Source organism: Myotis nattereri (genome assembly GCF_964212035.1).
Source record: "Myotis nattereri genome assembly, chromosome: 12".
Taxonomy (NCBI): domain Eukaryota; kingdom Metazoa; phylum Chordata; class Mammalia; order Chiroptera; family Vespertilionidae; genus Myotis; species Myotis nattereri.
The window spans coordinates 5,212,430-5,228,211 of NC_138087.1; the positions used below are offsets into that span (position 1 = coordinate 5,212,430).

At 52.5% G+C, this 15,782-nt stretch overlaps 1 protein-coding gene across 1 annotated transcript; it reads left to right on the forward strand.

Moving 5' to 3' along the window:
* Positions 1 to 2,577: 2,577 nt before the first annotated feature.
* NFIL3 (nuclear factor, interleukin 3 regulated) lies at positions 2,578 to 15,457 on the forward strand. Its single transcript, XM_081104063.1, has 2 exons — positions 2,578 to 2,801; positions 13,645 to 15,457. The coding sequence occupies exon 2, from the start codon at positions 13,799 to 13,801 to the stop codon at positions 15,158 to 15,160; it is 1,362 nt and encodes a 453-aa protein (XP_080960189.1). The 5' UTR covers positions 2,578 to 2,801; positions 13,645 to 13,798; the 3' UTR covers positions 15,161 to 15,457.
* The last annotated feature ends 325 nt before the right edge of the window (positions 15,458 to 15,782 follow it).

The following is a 15,782-nucleotide window of genomic DNA, read 5'->3' on the forward strand; positions in this document are numbered from 1 at the left end:
GAGGAATGGTTTCCAGTGTCTTAGGGTTTTGTGTTGTTTTGTTAATCCTCACCGAGGATATTTTCCCATTGATTTTAGAGGGAGTGAAAGAGAGAGGGAAAGACAGAGAGAAACATTGACGTGAGAGAACCACATCTGTTGGTTGCCTCTGGGGCTGGGGAGGAGCCTGCAACCACGGTACATGCCCTTGACCGGAATCGAATCCGGGACCCTTCGGTCGGCAGGCGACTCTATCCACTGAGCCACACCAGCCAGGGCTCCACTGTCTTCGGTTCTAGGCGCCACTTCTTCGAGTTGATCTGAAGCACCTCTTTTGTGCGGGTTTTAGAATAAGACTCTATAGTAGCTGCATTGCCTCCTGGGTAACAGGAGGGAGCCTCCAGGGCAGTGCTTAGTGGATTCTTAATCACCAGGAGGAGCTAAAGAGTTATTTTCTAAGCTGGTGTCACAGATACCTCTTAGACTTCATCTGCTCTCCAAGGAAGACGGGAGTAAGAAATGATGCACAATAGCATGCACGCAAAATCTAGAAAACCCCAAGCCAAGCGGCTTTCAGTTCCCAGCTTCAGCATGAACAGCAGATTCCAGGTTCAGAGGGTTCCTCTACTGTCACTCTCTGGATCGACTCCAAGCATGTTGTTTACAGTTCTTGAATTTTAAGTTGTCCTGTATAAGGCCATTTACTACTCATTCTACAGTGAGTGTGGAATGCTACGGAATTACTCAAAGTGCAGAACAATGTGGAACACGTCTGGGGGGCGGGGGTGCGGATGGGGCACTGGGCTCCAGGAACAGGCTGCCGTCCTAACCCTGATGTCGTTACTGACTTAGGGATATGGTCTTACTTTAAGAGATTTTCAAAGCTATCATGGGCATTGTAATCACTTGGGGGGGAAAGGAAAATTATTAGTAAAAATGAGAAAAGCGAATATGAGACACCAAATTATGGATTCATTTTCATCAAGGTAGTCAAGCCTTTGGGATAAATGCCTAATAGAGGGGAACTGACCCAAAAGCCATACACGGATGTGCGTCTTGAACTGCCCAGCAGCTCCCTGAAGGTGGGTTTGGGAAGCGGTGAAGCTCACATTGCCTGCCTGCCAGGCCCTGCTGGGAGACAGGCCCCCGTGAACTGTGGCGATCTGTGTTCTGAACCACAGCACTGCCCTTGGAGGACGGTTTGAAATGTGAGTCTTTCCAAAAAACGCAACTGAAACATGAAAACATTTGGGCGTCACTCTGGGTGCTCATGAGAATGGGGGAGGGAAAAGCAGACAGACTGAGCGCAGCAGCCTTTCTGCCAGCGATGGCCGCGGGTCACAGCCGCTGGAGGTTCACTACTCTTCTCTTTGGCGTTTGCTTCAGATGTTTCTTTTCTTTTTAAGTGTATTTTTATCACGAGGAGGAAGAAGTGGAAAGTCAGGGGAGGAATTCAGCCTCGCTCCCCCACAGCCCAAGCAGGGCAGGCAGACCTCTCCGCCTGCACGTTCCCTATTGGGAACGCCTGCCAGGAACGTGGCTCCCCGCACGGGCGGCCGGCCTCCAGCAGTCCCTCTCCCCGCAGGAACGCCACGTGCCGGGGCAGCTCCAGCGAAGACTAAGACCCCGCCGCGAGGTGCCCTTCTCCCATTTCTTTAAGTCTCTTACGGAGCCGGGAATTTGGAGGTGACGGTGACAGCGTTCAATGGGGGCAGAGAGGACACTAACGAACGACCAGCTCCAGGATCAGCAGCAAAGACCCCGCGCGGCGTGCCCGGCCCGGCAGCCTGGGCAGCGGGCGCAGCTGCCGGAGCACCAGCGGGGCCGGGGCTGGGGCCGGGGCCCTCCTTCGCCAGGCCTCTGACGCAGCGCCTCCGAGGCCGGCACCGGCGCCCTAATGTGCAGGGGCGGTGTTTGCGCGTCGCGCTTCTCTCCCCGGGGAGAGGCGCTGGGCCGCGTAATCGCTGCCTACGCAGCCCCGCGGGGCTCGGACCTGCCGCCCGGCCCCGGCCCCCGCCTGCTCCCCGCGAGGGTTCGCAGCTTGCCAGCGCCCCCCACCCCCACCTCCGCCTTGTCTCCCCAGTCGCCCACCTCAAGGAGGTGGGGGTCCTCCCGCGAGCGCGCGGGGAAGGGCGCACGGAGCTCTCGGCCACGGCCGGGGCGCCGCAGCCCGCGGCCTGGTGCTCGGCCGGCAACAGGTAGCCTGGCCGGCGGCGCGCTCGGGGAGACAGAAGGGCTTCTGCTGGGAGCCGGGGTCGCAGGGGCCATCGAGGGGCTGCGGCGGCCGGGACAAGAAAGGAAGCGGCGGGGCTGGGGGGACGCGGAGGGTTGGGGTCTCGGGCCCCTTCCGGGGCTCGTCCGTTCCCGGCGGCAGAACTGGCGGTTGCGCAACCCGGGAGCGGGGTCCTCCCAGCACTGGGGCGGCGGCGAAGGCCGTGGAGGAGGAGGGGCGCGGGGTGCCGGTGGCGCCGCCCGGAGGGGGAGTGGGAGGGGGCGTGGCCGCCAGAGCCCGCCCCCGCCGGCCGCGGCCATTGGCGGCGGGCGGGGGGCGGGTGCGGGAGCGGCGATTGGGGCCCGGTCGCCCGTCACGGTGGGGCTGGCGGGCGGCGACGTAGCGCGGCGCTCGGAACTGACCTACTAACACACATCTCCCGGCGCGGCCACGGCGCCCGCGGACCCGCGCGCCACCCGCCTCCCGAGCCGCGCCCTCGCCTCCGCCCGGGAGCCCGGCCCCAGCCCGAGCCCAAGCGCCGCCGGGCCCGCTCCCGGCCCCCGTTTCTTCTCCCCGCCGCCCTGCTCGCCGGCCCGAGAGCAGGAACACGGTAAGCGCTCCGCCCACTGCCGACCCGGCCCGGCTCCGGGCTCCCCGCCCGCTCCCGGGGCGCGCGGGCGCCGGCAGCCGGGCGGGGACCGGGCTGTGCGCGGGGCTGGCCGGCGGCGGCAAGTGTGCGCGGGGCATTCGTTACATAAACTTTTGCTGCCTTGTCGGGAGAAGGGACTCGCCACCTTAAGGTGGCTGCTTTGATTGCAGCGCCCTCGCGCCGGCACGTAGACCGGGCTGATTCGAGCTCCCCACCCCCATCCCCTCCCCGCCGCTGTTGCATAATGTCTCCTGATTTCGGGAAAATTGATGTTTTGGTAGAGCGAAGCGGAGAAGTAGCCGAGGCTGAGCCATCTCGAGCGGGAAGGGCAATGCTCTCTCCTTTCTCCTGCTTTCTGCGGTGCTGGCGGCGGGGAGGGGGGGCGGGGGGTTGGGGGGGCGGCTGAGTAATGGGAAATAGTCTGGATTTTCTTGTTGAGAAAAGGTCGGTGGCGTGAACAGTGACGGCACTCGGAGAATGCCTGCGCCGCGTTTGTTTCTGTCCGGGCGGTGTGAGCACAGACGTTTTCCTCCGCGTTTGTCGTCAGCGTGTGGCACCCGCGCGCGCTTCGGGAGGTTGTGGTTTGTCCTTGCACACATTGCATAATCTGCCCACGGCGAGAGATTGGCGAGGATTACGGCTCATCTGGGACTGTGCGCGTACGTGTGCGACGATCTGGGAATGTTAGCGCAGCGTTGAGTATTAGGTCGTTATTCACATCTATAGTACGTCCCCAATAAAAAGGTTCATTTTAAAACATTCCTACAAAACATGAAAGGAAGACTTACCCGGGTTGAATTCTGATCTCAGATTTGACAGGGTTCGCTCCTGGTAGTATCTGAGCTATTATTTGTAAATCTGGAATGAGCCCTTGTGACGTTTACACCCCCCCCCCCCCCCCCCGCCTAATTTTAATGCATTCCTTACGATCAGCCCTTTCCTCACCTTATTGTTGCTTTTTCAGACACGACGTGACAGATCACATCAGTTTCCTGGAAATGTTGCATTATGTAACGGCTGAATTTGCTGGCAGTGAGCATAGGAAGAGGGAGCTAATTACATGATTTTATAATCTTGTTACAAAGAAAGTAGGACAATCTCAGACTTTAAATGCCACTGTAACTTTTTTTTTTAAGGGATAGATTACACAGGAAAACAGACAACTGGGTAAGCGCTGAGTTTGCTTATGCTGCCCTATGCATGTCTTTCCCCTACATGAAATGTGCATTCTTCTAAATTTAGTCCTATCAGATTTTAACAATTGCGGCCTCCCAGTGCTATTTCTGGTGTTTCTCCAGGGCTGTGTGCAAATCCGTGCTCAAGGCCATTTGCTGTAGTTTTAACTCCACGCCTTCGGAGAGCTTTGATAAGACTGTATTTTTAGGAAGACATTTCCCAGAGCCCGGCGGTTTGCTGGGTTCTGACTGTATCTTTTTAGAGGACAGCTCAGGGAAGTGCAGTTCCTGCGAAGGCAGGCAGGGCCAGTGTCAGCCTGGCTTGGCTTTGTAAACAGCAGCAGCGAATGATCCCCAGGTGCTTATTTCACATCGTATTTGTTCTCCAGATCTGATCAGGTACATGGGAAACACATATAAATTAGTAGGTTGTGTTTTTGCCTGGATAACCTACTTTTGTTTATGTGAGGAGAGATGAACATACTATAATGTACCCAGATTTTATGTTTCTTCCTGAACTCTTAATATGTAATATATGTGTATGATGGTGTGTATATGTCAGATTTTCCTAACATTTAAATAATTAAAAGTGCCGCGTCGTGGGGTGGTTTTGGGGGGTGTATTATAAAGCTTCACCACTGGAACAAATTATATCACCCCAAATACTAGAAGCTAATATTGCTCGGCCCGGGGTCAGACCCCGACCTACTTTTCGGCTGGAGCTGGCCTGCAGGGGGCCGCGTAGCGTCACCTTCCGCTGGCGACCTTCGAGCGCGACCCTCCCTCCTGCGGACCCGTGGGGTCTGGCCGCGTGGGGGTGGTACCCCGAGCGCCCTGGGCGGCGCTTGTGCTCGGCGGCCCGCGCTCCCGCTCGCGGGGTCCCCGCATTCCTTTGTTCTGGCGCGGGGTCCGGGCGCTGCGAGGCCCCGCTGCGCCGCCCACTGGGGGGGCGGGCCCGGGTGGGCGCGGCGCAGCGGGCGCGGGGGCACCGCCGGCCGGGAGTGCGGGTGCGCGAGGGGCCCTGGGCCGAGGGAGGGCCGGCGGGGGGTGGAGGGACCCGGGCGAGGCCGCGCGGAGGGGGCCGCTCCGGGAGGGCCTGCCGCACGGACCTCCGCAGACACCTTTGTTCCCGGAGGCTTCGTTGTGTTTCCGAGTCGAGCGCTCTGGATTCGCGGAATGTGAAAAAGACCTAAGAAAACCTCCAGGTGCCAACACGCCACAGAGATGGGGGTGGGGGCTCCCCAGCCCCGATGGTGGTTGGAGGGTCCCCGCTGGAGTGGCTAGTTGGGTCGATGTATGTTTTGGCCCATTCGTTCATGCGGCCGGAGGCTGGAGGAGAGGACGGAATCTCCTAAATCCAGACACGGTGAAACAAAGCCAAAGCCCCACGCGCCTCCGATGTCAGGGGAGCTCTCATCCCGCCGACACGTCGGGGCGGACACGTCCGGGACGGGCTCCGGGGCTGGCGGGGAGGTCGGCGACGCGCGGCTCTGCTAACTCCCAGGCCGCCGGGCAAGTGTGAAGCGCACAGGCCCTGGGTGGGCAAGAGCGAGGTCCCGAGGCCGGCTGGAGCTCGCGGCCCGGCCCTTCCTTCCATGGCTGGGGGTGAGCTGAGGGAGCGAGCTCAGTAGGTGCTTCCTGTGCTGTTACTGACCAGGAACCAGGTTTTTTTCCTTCTTCCCTGCCGAGTCTCTGCGATCACAGCAAGGACTGAAGCTTGTGCTGCGCCTATGTAGTTAGAGATCCTCTAGGAACAATTTTTGTTCTAATCATGATTAACCTTTTTCTCAAAACCCTGCCCTCACGTCCAGTGGTGACTGCGCTTGAAGGGGATTCTTGGCAGGATGGCAGGACTTCAGACCCCAGTCACGGGGCTGGTGTTGGGGGAACTGCCGCAGGATCCGAGGGTGTGCTGGCAGCAGCAATGGTGTTAAAAGTGCCACGGCTCCGCTCTCCAGCCTCCTGACCTCCCTGGCAGTTGCCTTGGCCTGAGAGTCTCTGCATCTAAAATTCTGTGGCCTGGGTCTGGGAGGGAGGGAGGAGACCAAAAGGTTGAAGCCTCAATCCCTGACACAGGCAGGTTCTCACTGAGAACCAGAGGGGCTCGCAAGGCCTGGACTCACCCTCCTCATGGATGCCTTGGCACCGCCCACTCCTCAGAACTGAGGTCAGAAGCCGACAGCCCCTCAGCACCAGCCTGCATGTGCCCGCACTGTGCTGAGTGTTCAATGACCAACCGCTTCCTAGATCAGGAAGTGGAGGCACACAGATGAATTAGCAGCCTGCAAAGGGTGTGGAGAGGCCTGCTGGCAGCACCCCCCCCCCCCCGCCCCCAGCTCTTCCCCGAGTGTGAGTACAAGCTCATGGTAATTTTTGAAGCAATTTCCTTTTCTGTGTTAAAGGCTTATCTTTGCAAAGTGCAATTATAACATGACTGTGATGCAACAACCTGCAAGTTCAAACCCTTTGTTAGAGCCCTCCCCGGTTGAGCAATGCGCCTGACTCACCAGCTGAGTGGATATTTCGAGCTGACCTTGCCCGGTCCGGGAGCCAGTTCCCAGACGTGACTGATTGCGCACGCAGTGGAAAAGGTGCGGTCATGTTGCCTGGCCTTTATTTTTGCCCGACTAAAATCACACATACTTCACTATTTCCATTGTCATCCAGATGGCATCGGTGCTGTTAAAAGTTGTTTATTTTTAATTTGTATTGAGGAATGAGAGCACACTTGGGATTCAGTTCAACATGTGACAGAAACAATGTAATTGAAGTTTCCTTTAATATTCTTCTCTTGTTTTTGTAAGGTAGACCTGTGTTTTGTAGGGTTAACACATTGTTTGATATCCTGTTATTTTTCTAAATTATACTTGAGTTGATTTTTATCCAATTCGGACTCATACGAGAATGTCGAAAGATGTTGACCTTTGATCACAGACATTACATAAGAGATTTTCAGTTTCAAAATGAATTTATATCACCACCACTCCCTATTATCTCTCAGATTTCTCTGCAAATAACTTTCCTGTAGTATAAAAAGAAAATGCTGTTCTCATATGGTTTGAATCAGAGCGCATGAGCTTGTTTTATGATAAGAAAGTTTAGTAAGGATTTGCTAGAAGCCTTTCGTAATGATTTGTGCAGTTTCATTGGAATCAGAATATATATAAGCCTTTTTAGTTATCAGAACATGGTGTCTTTTATTAACTAACTTTCCAGAGACCTTAAACTGCAACTGAGTAGCCTCCCAATAAACACTCAAAATAAACATTTATAAAAACCTGCCCTGCTCCTAAGGCACATAGTAAAGCAAATGACATTTGTAGTCATCTGCAAACTGAGAAAGAAAGTGAAATTAGCCTGGCCCGTGTGGCTCAGTGGTTGAGCTTGACCTATGAACCAGGAGCTCACTGGTTTGTTCCCATCAGGCACATGCCCAGGTTGTGGGTTCGATCCCCAGGACGGGGCATGCAGGAGTCAGCCAGTAGGTGATTCTCTCATCATTGATGTTTCTCTCTCTCTCTCTTCCTCTCTCTCTCTCTCACTCTCTCTCTTCCTCTCTCTGAAATTAATAAAAACATTTAAAAAAAGAAAATGAAATTTAAAAGAAGCAATCAAACAGTCAAACTGAGGAGAACTGGAATGCTTCTTCAATACAATCACAAACATGCCAGAACTTTCCCTCCCATCGCCCTCCCACCCACCCTTTTGCCCACACCAGTTTTGCCCTCATGGCTTGCTGTGTACTTACCCCGCAGACTGTCCTGTAACTGGATTACCTTGTGATTGGTGGTGTCCCTTAAGAGTTGAGCTTAGACCAGGGGTGGGCAAACTTTTTGACTCGAGGGCCACAATGGGTCCTTAAACTGGAGCGGAGGGCCGGAACAAAAGCATGGATGGAGTGTTTGTGTGAACTAATATAAATTCAAAGTAAACATCATTACATAAAAGGGTACGGTCTTTTTTTTCAATAGTTTTATTCATTTCAAACGGGCCGGATCCGGCCCGCGGGCCGTAGTTTGCCCACGGCTGGCTTAGACTGATAAATTATTTTTCTGAAAGTGTCAAGAAAAAGATCCCCATTTTGAAATGACTGCAGATTTTTAACAAGTGCACTGCTGTTCCGTCCCCACCCCTCAGTTGCCTCCATCTTAGGGAGGGTGGTTTTGTCCGGATTTCTAATGCCCCACAGCTGTGTTAGCCTCTGCGCAGCTCTGTGCGGCCTTCAGAATATTCTCATGTGCTAGGTTACAAACACTGGCTTCTTTTATTTAAAAAAATGGCATTATGCTGTTTTATTTCAATTCCTTCAGTTATTTCCCTGCTATAATGAAATGCAGTTTTATCATTTATTTAAGTTTAAATGTCATTTTCAAGTCGTCCTTTGTGGAGGATGAGGAGCAAGGAACTTTCACTCATCATAAACTCGATCAGTGGTTTTGACACATTATTTATGGGTGCGCCCAAATAGGAAACTGGGCCAGTTGTTGCTGGGACGGGCTAGGCTTTAGCGAAGTGTGGTGCCTGTTGATGTGTGTGTTCATCTCTCAGTAAACACACATTTCTCTCTGGTTTAATGTTCAAGTCTGTGTTACTGCAGACAGAATTATATTGTTAATGGGAGGCGCTTCATTGGCACTTGGAGAGGTTTAACATAGTTTTCTCTTTTTAATTTAAAAAGCCTTTTATTTTTCTGACTGATTAGAAATCCTCTTTCTTGCAACTTCAGTGTTTCCTGAGTTTTTGTCCCCCACTCCACCCTTGATTGGACATATGTATTTTTTCCTGCTTAATCTCTGCTTTTAAATACTGGCTTTCATTTTTATCCATGAAAAGAAGTAAAGCATTTTATTGAAACAGTCATGCCATGGATTGTACACACAGGAAGAAAATGTAGGTTAATCTTTTACTAGTATTAATAGTTTAAAGAGCCGTGAATTGATTAACTTTTTTTCCCTTTCATTTAAATGACACTTATCTCCAAAACAAGCAACTGCCTGCTTACTGGGGAGATGACTTACAGTTGCACATAAAGGCCTTTTTTGCTGTTAATGAAGTCTGTACTATACCTCTCAGGGAATAAACAGCACATTCGAGAGAGGAGAGGAAAGATGAGATAGTTCTATAAAAATGTTTCTATGTCATTGGGCATATGAAATAGTATTTCCTCTTTTATTGACAGATTTTAAAATAAAAATATATAAAAGGAACAATTTGCAATAAGCCTTCTCCTTTAGAGAGAATTAATAACAAAATTTTCCTATAATAGCTTTTAGTGTCTAAACTATTAGTAAGATTTCAGATACTTGAAACAAAATGCTGCTTCTTTTCTTGCTCCGCAAAGAGTGTGAAATGTCACGGTCACTTCTCGGGCGGGTGGGAGGCCAGGAAGAGACAGGCCTCCGCTCACGCGACGTCAGTGATGAGGGCGCTCCTCCAGGAGGAACTTGGCCTAGAATTGATGTCGTAAAGTTTCATTCTTTTAGAGGAATTTTCTAAGCCACATTTTAATCTTAATTAAAAGCAATATTCTGGTCACTTGTGTTAAATAGACTTTAAAACTCCCGGCTTATGAACGAGAACTCCTGCCTGTGGAAATAGTGCCACGTGCTATGGGAAAGCACCCACTAGCCGCAGCACGTCCACACTGGACATGGGAAAAATGTCCATTCGGGTGTGATGACGCCTGCTCTTCAATTTCTCTTTTTATTTGTTTTTAAGAAGCAGCCACATTACCTAATGGGTGTAATGAAGCTAGTCATGCTGAACACACCCACATCACAGAGCTGGCATTTAGTATCAGTTACTCACCACAAAGGAAACTAGAGCGGTGGCCGATGCACACGATGTCCGTGGTGGTCTGAGGACAGGAGGCCGAGGCGAGTGGCTGGCACATTCATCACCAGGGTAGCCTTGGGTTTGAGATGAAGCCATTGGCGAGCATGCACACCGATGTCTTCAGGGCACTAACCTGCCCCTGCGCCCGCCCAGGCTGAGTTCGTGCTGAGAGACGTGCCGAGGCGCCCGGCCCTTCTCTGGCTTCGGCTGCCCGGTGCTCCTGGACAGCCACTCGCCTCCTGTGGTTTCGCGCCCACTCCACCCCAGGCTGAGAAGGGATACAGTGCCAAAGCTGCGATTTTCTTTTCCTCTATTTATTTTAGCATGAATAAAGTTTCCAAGAGGTTGATATTTTAGCGGAGGTAGGAAAACTGAGTGTTTTCTCAATTCGTTAAGTACCTTAGGTGGAAAGCAACTCTGCGGAAGCTGGAGGAAAGTTCCAGGGGTGCCTCTGTGGCCTGAAAGGAGTTCTGGCGCATCTAGCATTGCCATACTGTCCCCACGCGAGTCGGCACATGGGTGTGTATCACTGAGGAATGAGGGTGACACAGAGGAGCCGCGTGTGAATGAGATGCAGTGCGGAATATACACCCCACCGCCCCTGCCACGTTAGGAGAGGGCGCTGCCGGAGGGATGGGATTGGAGTCGGGCCAGGTGGGGCTGTGTTCTGCCATTACCTGGCTGTGTGACACTGGGCAAGTCCCTGAACTTCTCGGCGCCTGCGTGTTCTCACAGGAAATGGTTATTGTGGGGTGATGGAGTAACGACAGGCCAGCCACAGTGGCTGCTGCACATCAGTGTCAGTGAGTGGAGCCGTGATGATGGTCTTTGCTTTTATCATCATACCAAGGCAAAAGCAGTGCAGCGAGCAGCAGTGTGGGAAGCGCACCGGCCCCTTTGGTCTCACGCCTCACAATCCCACTGTCCTCTCTGTCTGTCTCCCACCGAAGGCCCGGAGTCCTGGACACCTGGGAGTTCGGTTTTTTCCCCCCGGCCTTCATATGCCCTGGGCTGACTCAGTGCACAGCAGGGACATGTGTTGAATAAATCAATGAATGAATAAGAGAAGCTCTCTGCTAAGAAGTAGAACTTTTCTTTTTAGAATTTACAAAATATTAAAAAAAAACATCAGAAAAGTTTATTGGTTACAAAACTCTCCTATATAAGGCAAATGAGTTGCTGTCAATGAAATGTCGAACAGCTAATAGTTCAGTCTGTTGCTAGGGTACAAGTCTGTTCATTGGGCTTCACAGTGCAGCAGATCCTCCAATAACGTCTTATCCCGCGTTACTATGTTTAACATCGATGAGATGCCGTGGAAGCTCCGCTCTCGCGTACGTCGTTAGCCTGTGGCAGCATTGCTCTCGTATGCGTCCGTGGTGGAAAGTTACGGAGCCCGTTTAGAACTGCACGTGAGCCCTGCTGCTGGGCACGCGCGGCCAGCGACTGTCTCACGCTGCTGGTGCCCGATCCTCTCACCGCACGGCTATTTGGAAGATGATGTTAGAGAGAGCACCCCAGGGCAGTCTGTGGTGATTCGCGGTGGAGTCACAGAGGCAGCTGCTGGTGGGAAGAGCCCACATTCAGCACGCGCAGTGCAGTGCGCGAGGAAGGGACTCGCTCAGGAGACACAGGTTTCTGCAGGTGCGGATGCCCCACAGCGCGTGGTGATGGTGAAGTGACGGGCAGCACGCAGACCCTGGGAAGAAAGGGGTTACGAGATTTTGAGGCAAGCGGGGTATTTTCGGTAAAGGGGAGTAGGGCTGCTTTCTCTCTGCCTCGGCCAGGACTCTAGGGGACTTTACCTGGATTAGGGAATACAGATCCTTAGAGGAAAGAAACCATTCCACGCAGGGGAAAAGCGCGTTTCTGTGTCAGAAGACAGAACCCAGTGGGAATGGTGCCGTGCCACTAAAGTGTAACCAGAAAGGCCCCTCTCCGTGCCCTCACCGCCGCCGCGGCTCCTTGCCCACATTTTCCATTAAAGTTGGGTTTTCAGAAACTTGGTATTAATCCCAAATTGCGCTAAGGCGCAGTTCACTGTTTTCGTGTTGGCTCAATTGATAGACAAGAATGTGGCATTAAACCTTATTTTTATGATCCTGAAATTATTGCATCATTCCTTCTATTGCTTCTGGAAACGACACAAGAAGGTGGCAGGCTTTTCCAGCTGATGAAATTAAGCTTCATCTCATTAGTCATCAGACAGCTATGCACAGCAGAGAAGGGGCGGCTCTGAGCAGAAGCAGGCCCCACACCAGGGTGGCCGGAGGGATGCGGGCAGCCGGCGGGCCTGCGTCTCCTTTAGGAGGGTTATCTTCTGGACAATGAGGTGGAGAAACCTGTCCGGAATCACAGGTCCAGAAACCACCACCAAAAGCCCGTTATGGAGCCTAAATGGGTTTATTATCTCATGGCAAGTCAGATTCAGGTTGTAAATATTTCATCAGTGCAAGGGGAAGCTAATTGATGGTTTTGTTTTTGAGTTTTTATATTTTGTTTGAAAGTAATTAGTAAAGTGAAAAGAAATTCTTTTCATAATTACATTCTTTCAGTTTAAAATATTTATTTTTATTTTCATTGATTTGAGAGATGGGAAAAGGGGGGGGAGGGCAAGGGAAGGGGGCAGGAAAGAGTGAGGGAAAGAAACATCAGATGTATTGTTCCACTTATTCATGCATTCATTGGTTGCCACTTACATGTGCCCTGACAGGGGATCGAACCCACAACCTTGGCATATCAGGACGATGCTCTAACCACTGAACTGTCGGGCCAAGGCCTAACATAATCTTAAGTTTCAAGAATCCTACTGTACTTAAAAGAAAAAACACACCTCTGATTAGTCACGATTTATTTTAGTCCAAAGCTACTACATAAGGGAAACCTATTTTGACAGAATTTTCAGGACTAGAAAAAGCACTTGGGGCACTTCACTCTTAAGTGGATGTTTGATAAATCAGTTAGAAGGAACCAGAGAAAGGCACTTGCCCAGCTCACAGCACGGGAGCTTCGGAGGAGCTGCTTGGCACAGCGTGTGCTGTGCGCCTGGCAGGCGGGGGAGAGACAGGTGTGTGTCCATGTAAGAGTCAGACTAAAACAACTACAAGTTGGTTGTTTGTGTGATTTTATTTAGTTTAGGGGAAATAAGAATTTAGCTCCATTTGAATTTTATTCCATATAATGATAGGACTTGTTTATGATAATAAAGGAGTTTACTTGGAAAAGTTACTCTTAAGAGGTAGGCTCGCTTGCTTCTCAGTGATATAAATGTTATGTCACATTTTCTAAACACCACAATGTGCAAGGGCTGTAAAACTACCAAGCAGAGGTGCCGCCAATTCCTTCCTGCGAAGTGCCATCCCCACACGCCCACCCCACCCCACCTTTCCTGCTCCTGGAACAACCTTCCTCCCATCCTCCACATCCCCTCATCTTCCCATCCTCCACACCCCCGCATCCTCCACATCCCCGCATCCTCCACATCCCCCCATCCTCCACATCCCCGCATCCCCACATCCTGGCATCCTCGCATCCCCTCATCCCCGCATCCTTGGGGTTTTCTCTCACTCCGGGGTACCTCGCACTGAGTGCTCCGCCCCAGGTCTCCTTGGGGATTTGTCCTTGACAACCTTACAGTCTCGGAATTGGGGCACTTCCTTTTTAAGAATGCAGACTCTGAAGGAAAACGGCCTCTTGTTCGGACCTGTACGCCCTAAATGCTTGGCACAGTTCCTGTCCGTAATTGCTGGTAAACAGTCACCAAATGGATAACTGTTTCTTCTCCTGTGTTGCAGGTCACCTCGAAGACCCCACTGCACTCGGCGGGAGAGCGGGAGGCTGTCCCGGGCGGGGCAGGCGGACAGGAGGAGGGACATGGATGGGTGTTGAAGCGCGGCCCGACAGCATTTGAGAGCGCTGGGACGGCGGCACCGCGAGGGCGCGCCTCCCATGCAGCTGAGGAAGATGCAGGCCGTCAAGAAGGAGCAGGCCTCGCTGGACCCCGGCTGCAGCGCGGACAAGGCGATGGTGCTCAGTTCGGCCTTAACTGACGTCTCCGAAGACTTGTCGACAGGAGAGGAGCTGCTTCTGGGCGAAGGGAGTGTGGGGAAAGGCAAGTCCTCCGCGTGCCGGCGGAAGCGGGAGTTCATCCCCGATGAAAAGAAAGACGCCATGTACTGGGAGAAAAGACGGAAGAATAACGAAGCTGCCAAGAGGTCCCGGGAGAAGCGCCGGCTGAATGACCTTGTGCTGGAGAACAAACTGATTGCACTGGGAGAAGAAAACGCCACTTTGAAAGCTGAATTGCTTTCCCTAAAATTGAAGTTTGGTTTAATTAGCTCCGCAGCATATGCCCAAGAGATCCAGAAGCTCAGGAATTCCGCGGCCGTCTACTTCCAAGACTACCCGGCCGCGGCGCCCGGCGGGGCCTTCGCGGACGAGCCGGCGGCCAGCAGCTGCATCTCGGTCATCAGGCACTCGCCGCCGGGCCGGGCCGAGGGCGCCGAGGGCGGCCTGGAGCCGGCGCGGGAGGGCGCGCAGAGCCGGAGCGGCTGCCCGAGCCCTGCCGGCAAGCTGCAGGCCATCAAGCAGGAGCCGGTGGAGCTGGAGGGCTATGCCCGGGAGCCCCGGGACGACCCCGGCGCCTACCGGGCGGCCGTGTATCAGAACTACGTGGGCAGCTCTTTCCCCGCCTACTCACACTCCCCGCCTCTCCTGCCGGCCAGCCGGTCCTCCAGCAACTCCCCGAGAACGTCGGAAACCGATGATGGTGCCGTGGGAAAGTCCTCGGACGGAGAAGATGAGCAGCAGGTTCCCAAAGGCCCGATGCACTCGCCCCTCGAGCTGCAGCATGGACATGCCACGGTGGTTAAAGTCCCGGAGGCGAACTCCTCTGCTCTGCCACACAAGCTCCGCATTAAAGCCAAAGCCATGCAGATCAAAGTAGAGGCGCTCGACGCTGACTTTGAGGCCACTCACAAACTTCCCTCGGCCGTTGGCACGACGGCCAAGAGGCATTTCGGACCGGAGAAGCTCAGTGCGGGCCATCGCCCCCTCACCCCTTTCTCAGTGCAGGTGACTAACATCCAAGACTGGTCTCTCCGGCCGGAACACTGGCATCAGAAAGAACTTACGGGCGAAACGCGGAACAGTTTCAAGGCTGGAGTTGCTGAAATGAAAGACAGCGGCTGCAAAGTGCCCGACCCAGAGAACTTGTTTTTGAAGCAGGGCATCGCAAACCTGTCTGCAGAGGTGGTCTCGCTGAAGAGACTTATAGCCACACACCAGATCGCTGCGTCCGACTCGGGGTGAATTACTACTGACCAGCCTCTCCCGGGGGCGCCACTGGCCGCCGTGCGTGCGTTTTGTGTCAGGCTGCGTTTCACTGGGCCTGTGATGTCATTTCACTGTACTGTTCACACGTTGTCTGTCAGGTCTCTTTTTCTGCACAAATTATTATGAAGATTAGATTGTGTTATCACCCTGCCTTGTGTATAGTCAAATAGTCCATGAAAAGACTGTATATACTGAACATTATTTTTTTTTTTTGTTCTATTAGAAAGTGTGGAAGTTACCAGTTTCAATAAAGGATTGGTGACAAACACAGAATTTCTGCTCAGTTGCACTTGATTTGAGGGTAAAGAAAAACCATTTAGATATTAAGTATTCTGCATTTTACTTATTTAGGGGTGCTTTTCCCCCTGAGTAAGGGAAAACTGAAGTGTAAGTTCAGCAAATAATTTGTTTTTCTTCTAATTTGACCCTGGCTATAAATGAACATCAAAGAGGGGGACAGTAACCATGAGTTTTGTTGCATTTGAGACTGCTTGGCAGTTTGCTCCCCATTATCTGTTTTTCTTTAAAGTTAAGTTTTCTTCATATTTTTTTAACTAGAAAAAAATCCAATATTTTTGGCATCTGCTTGTCTTTAGTC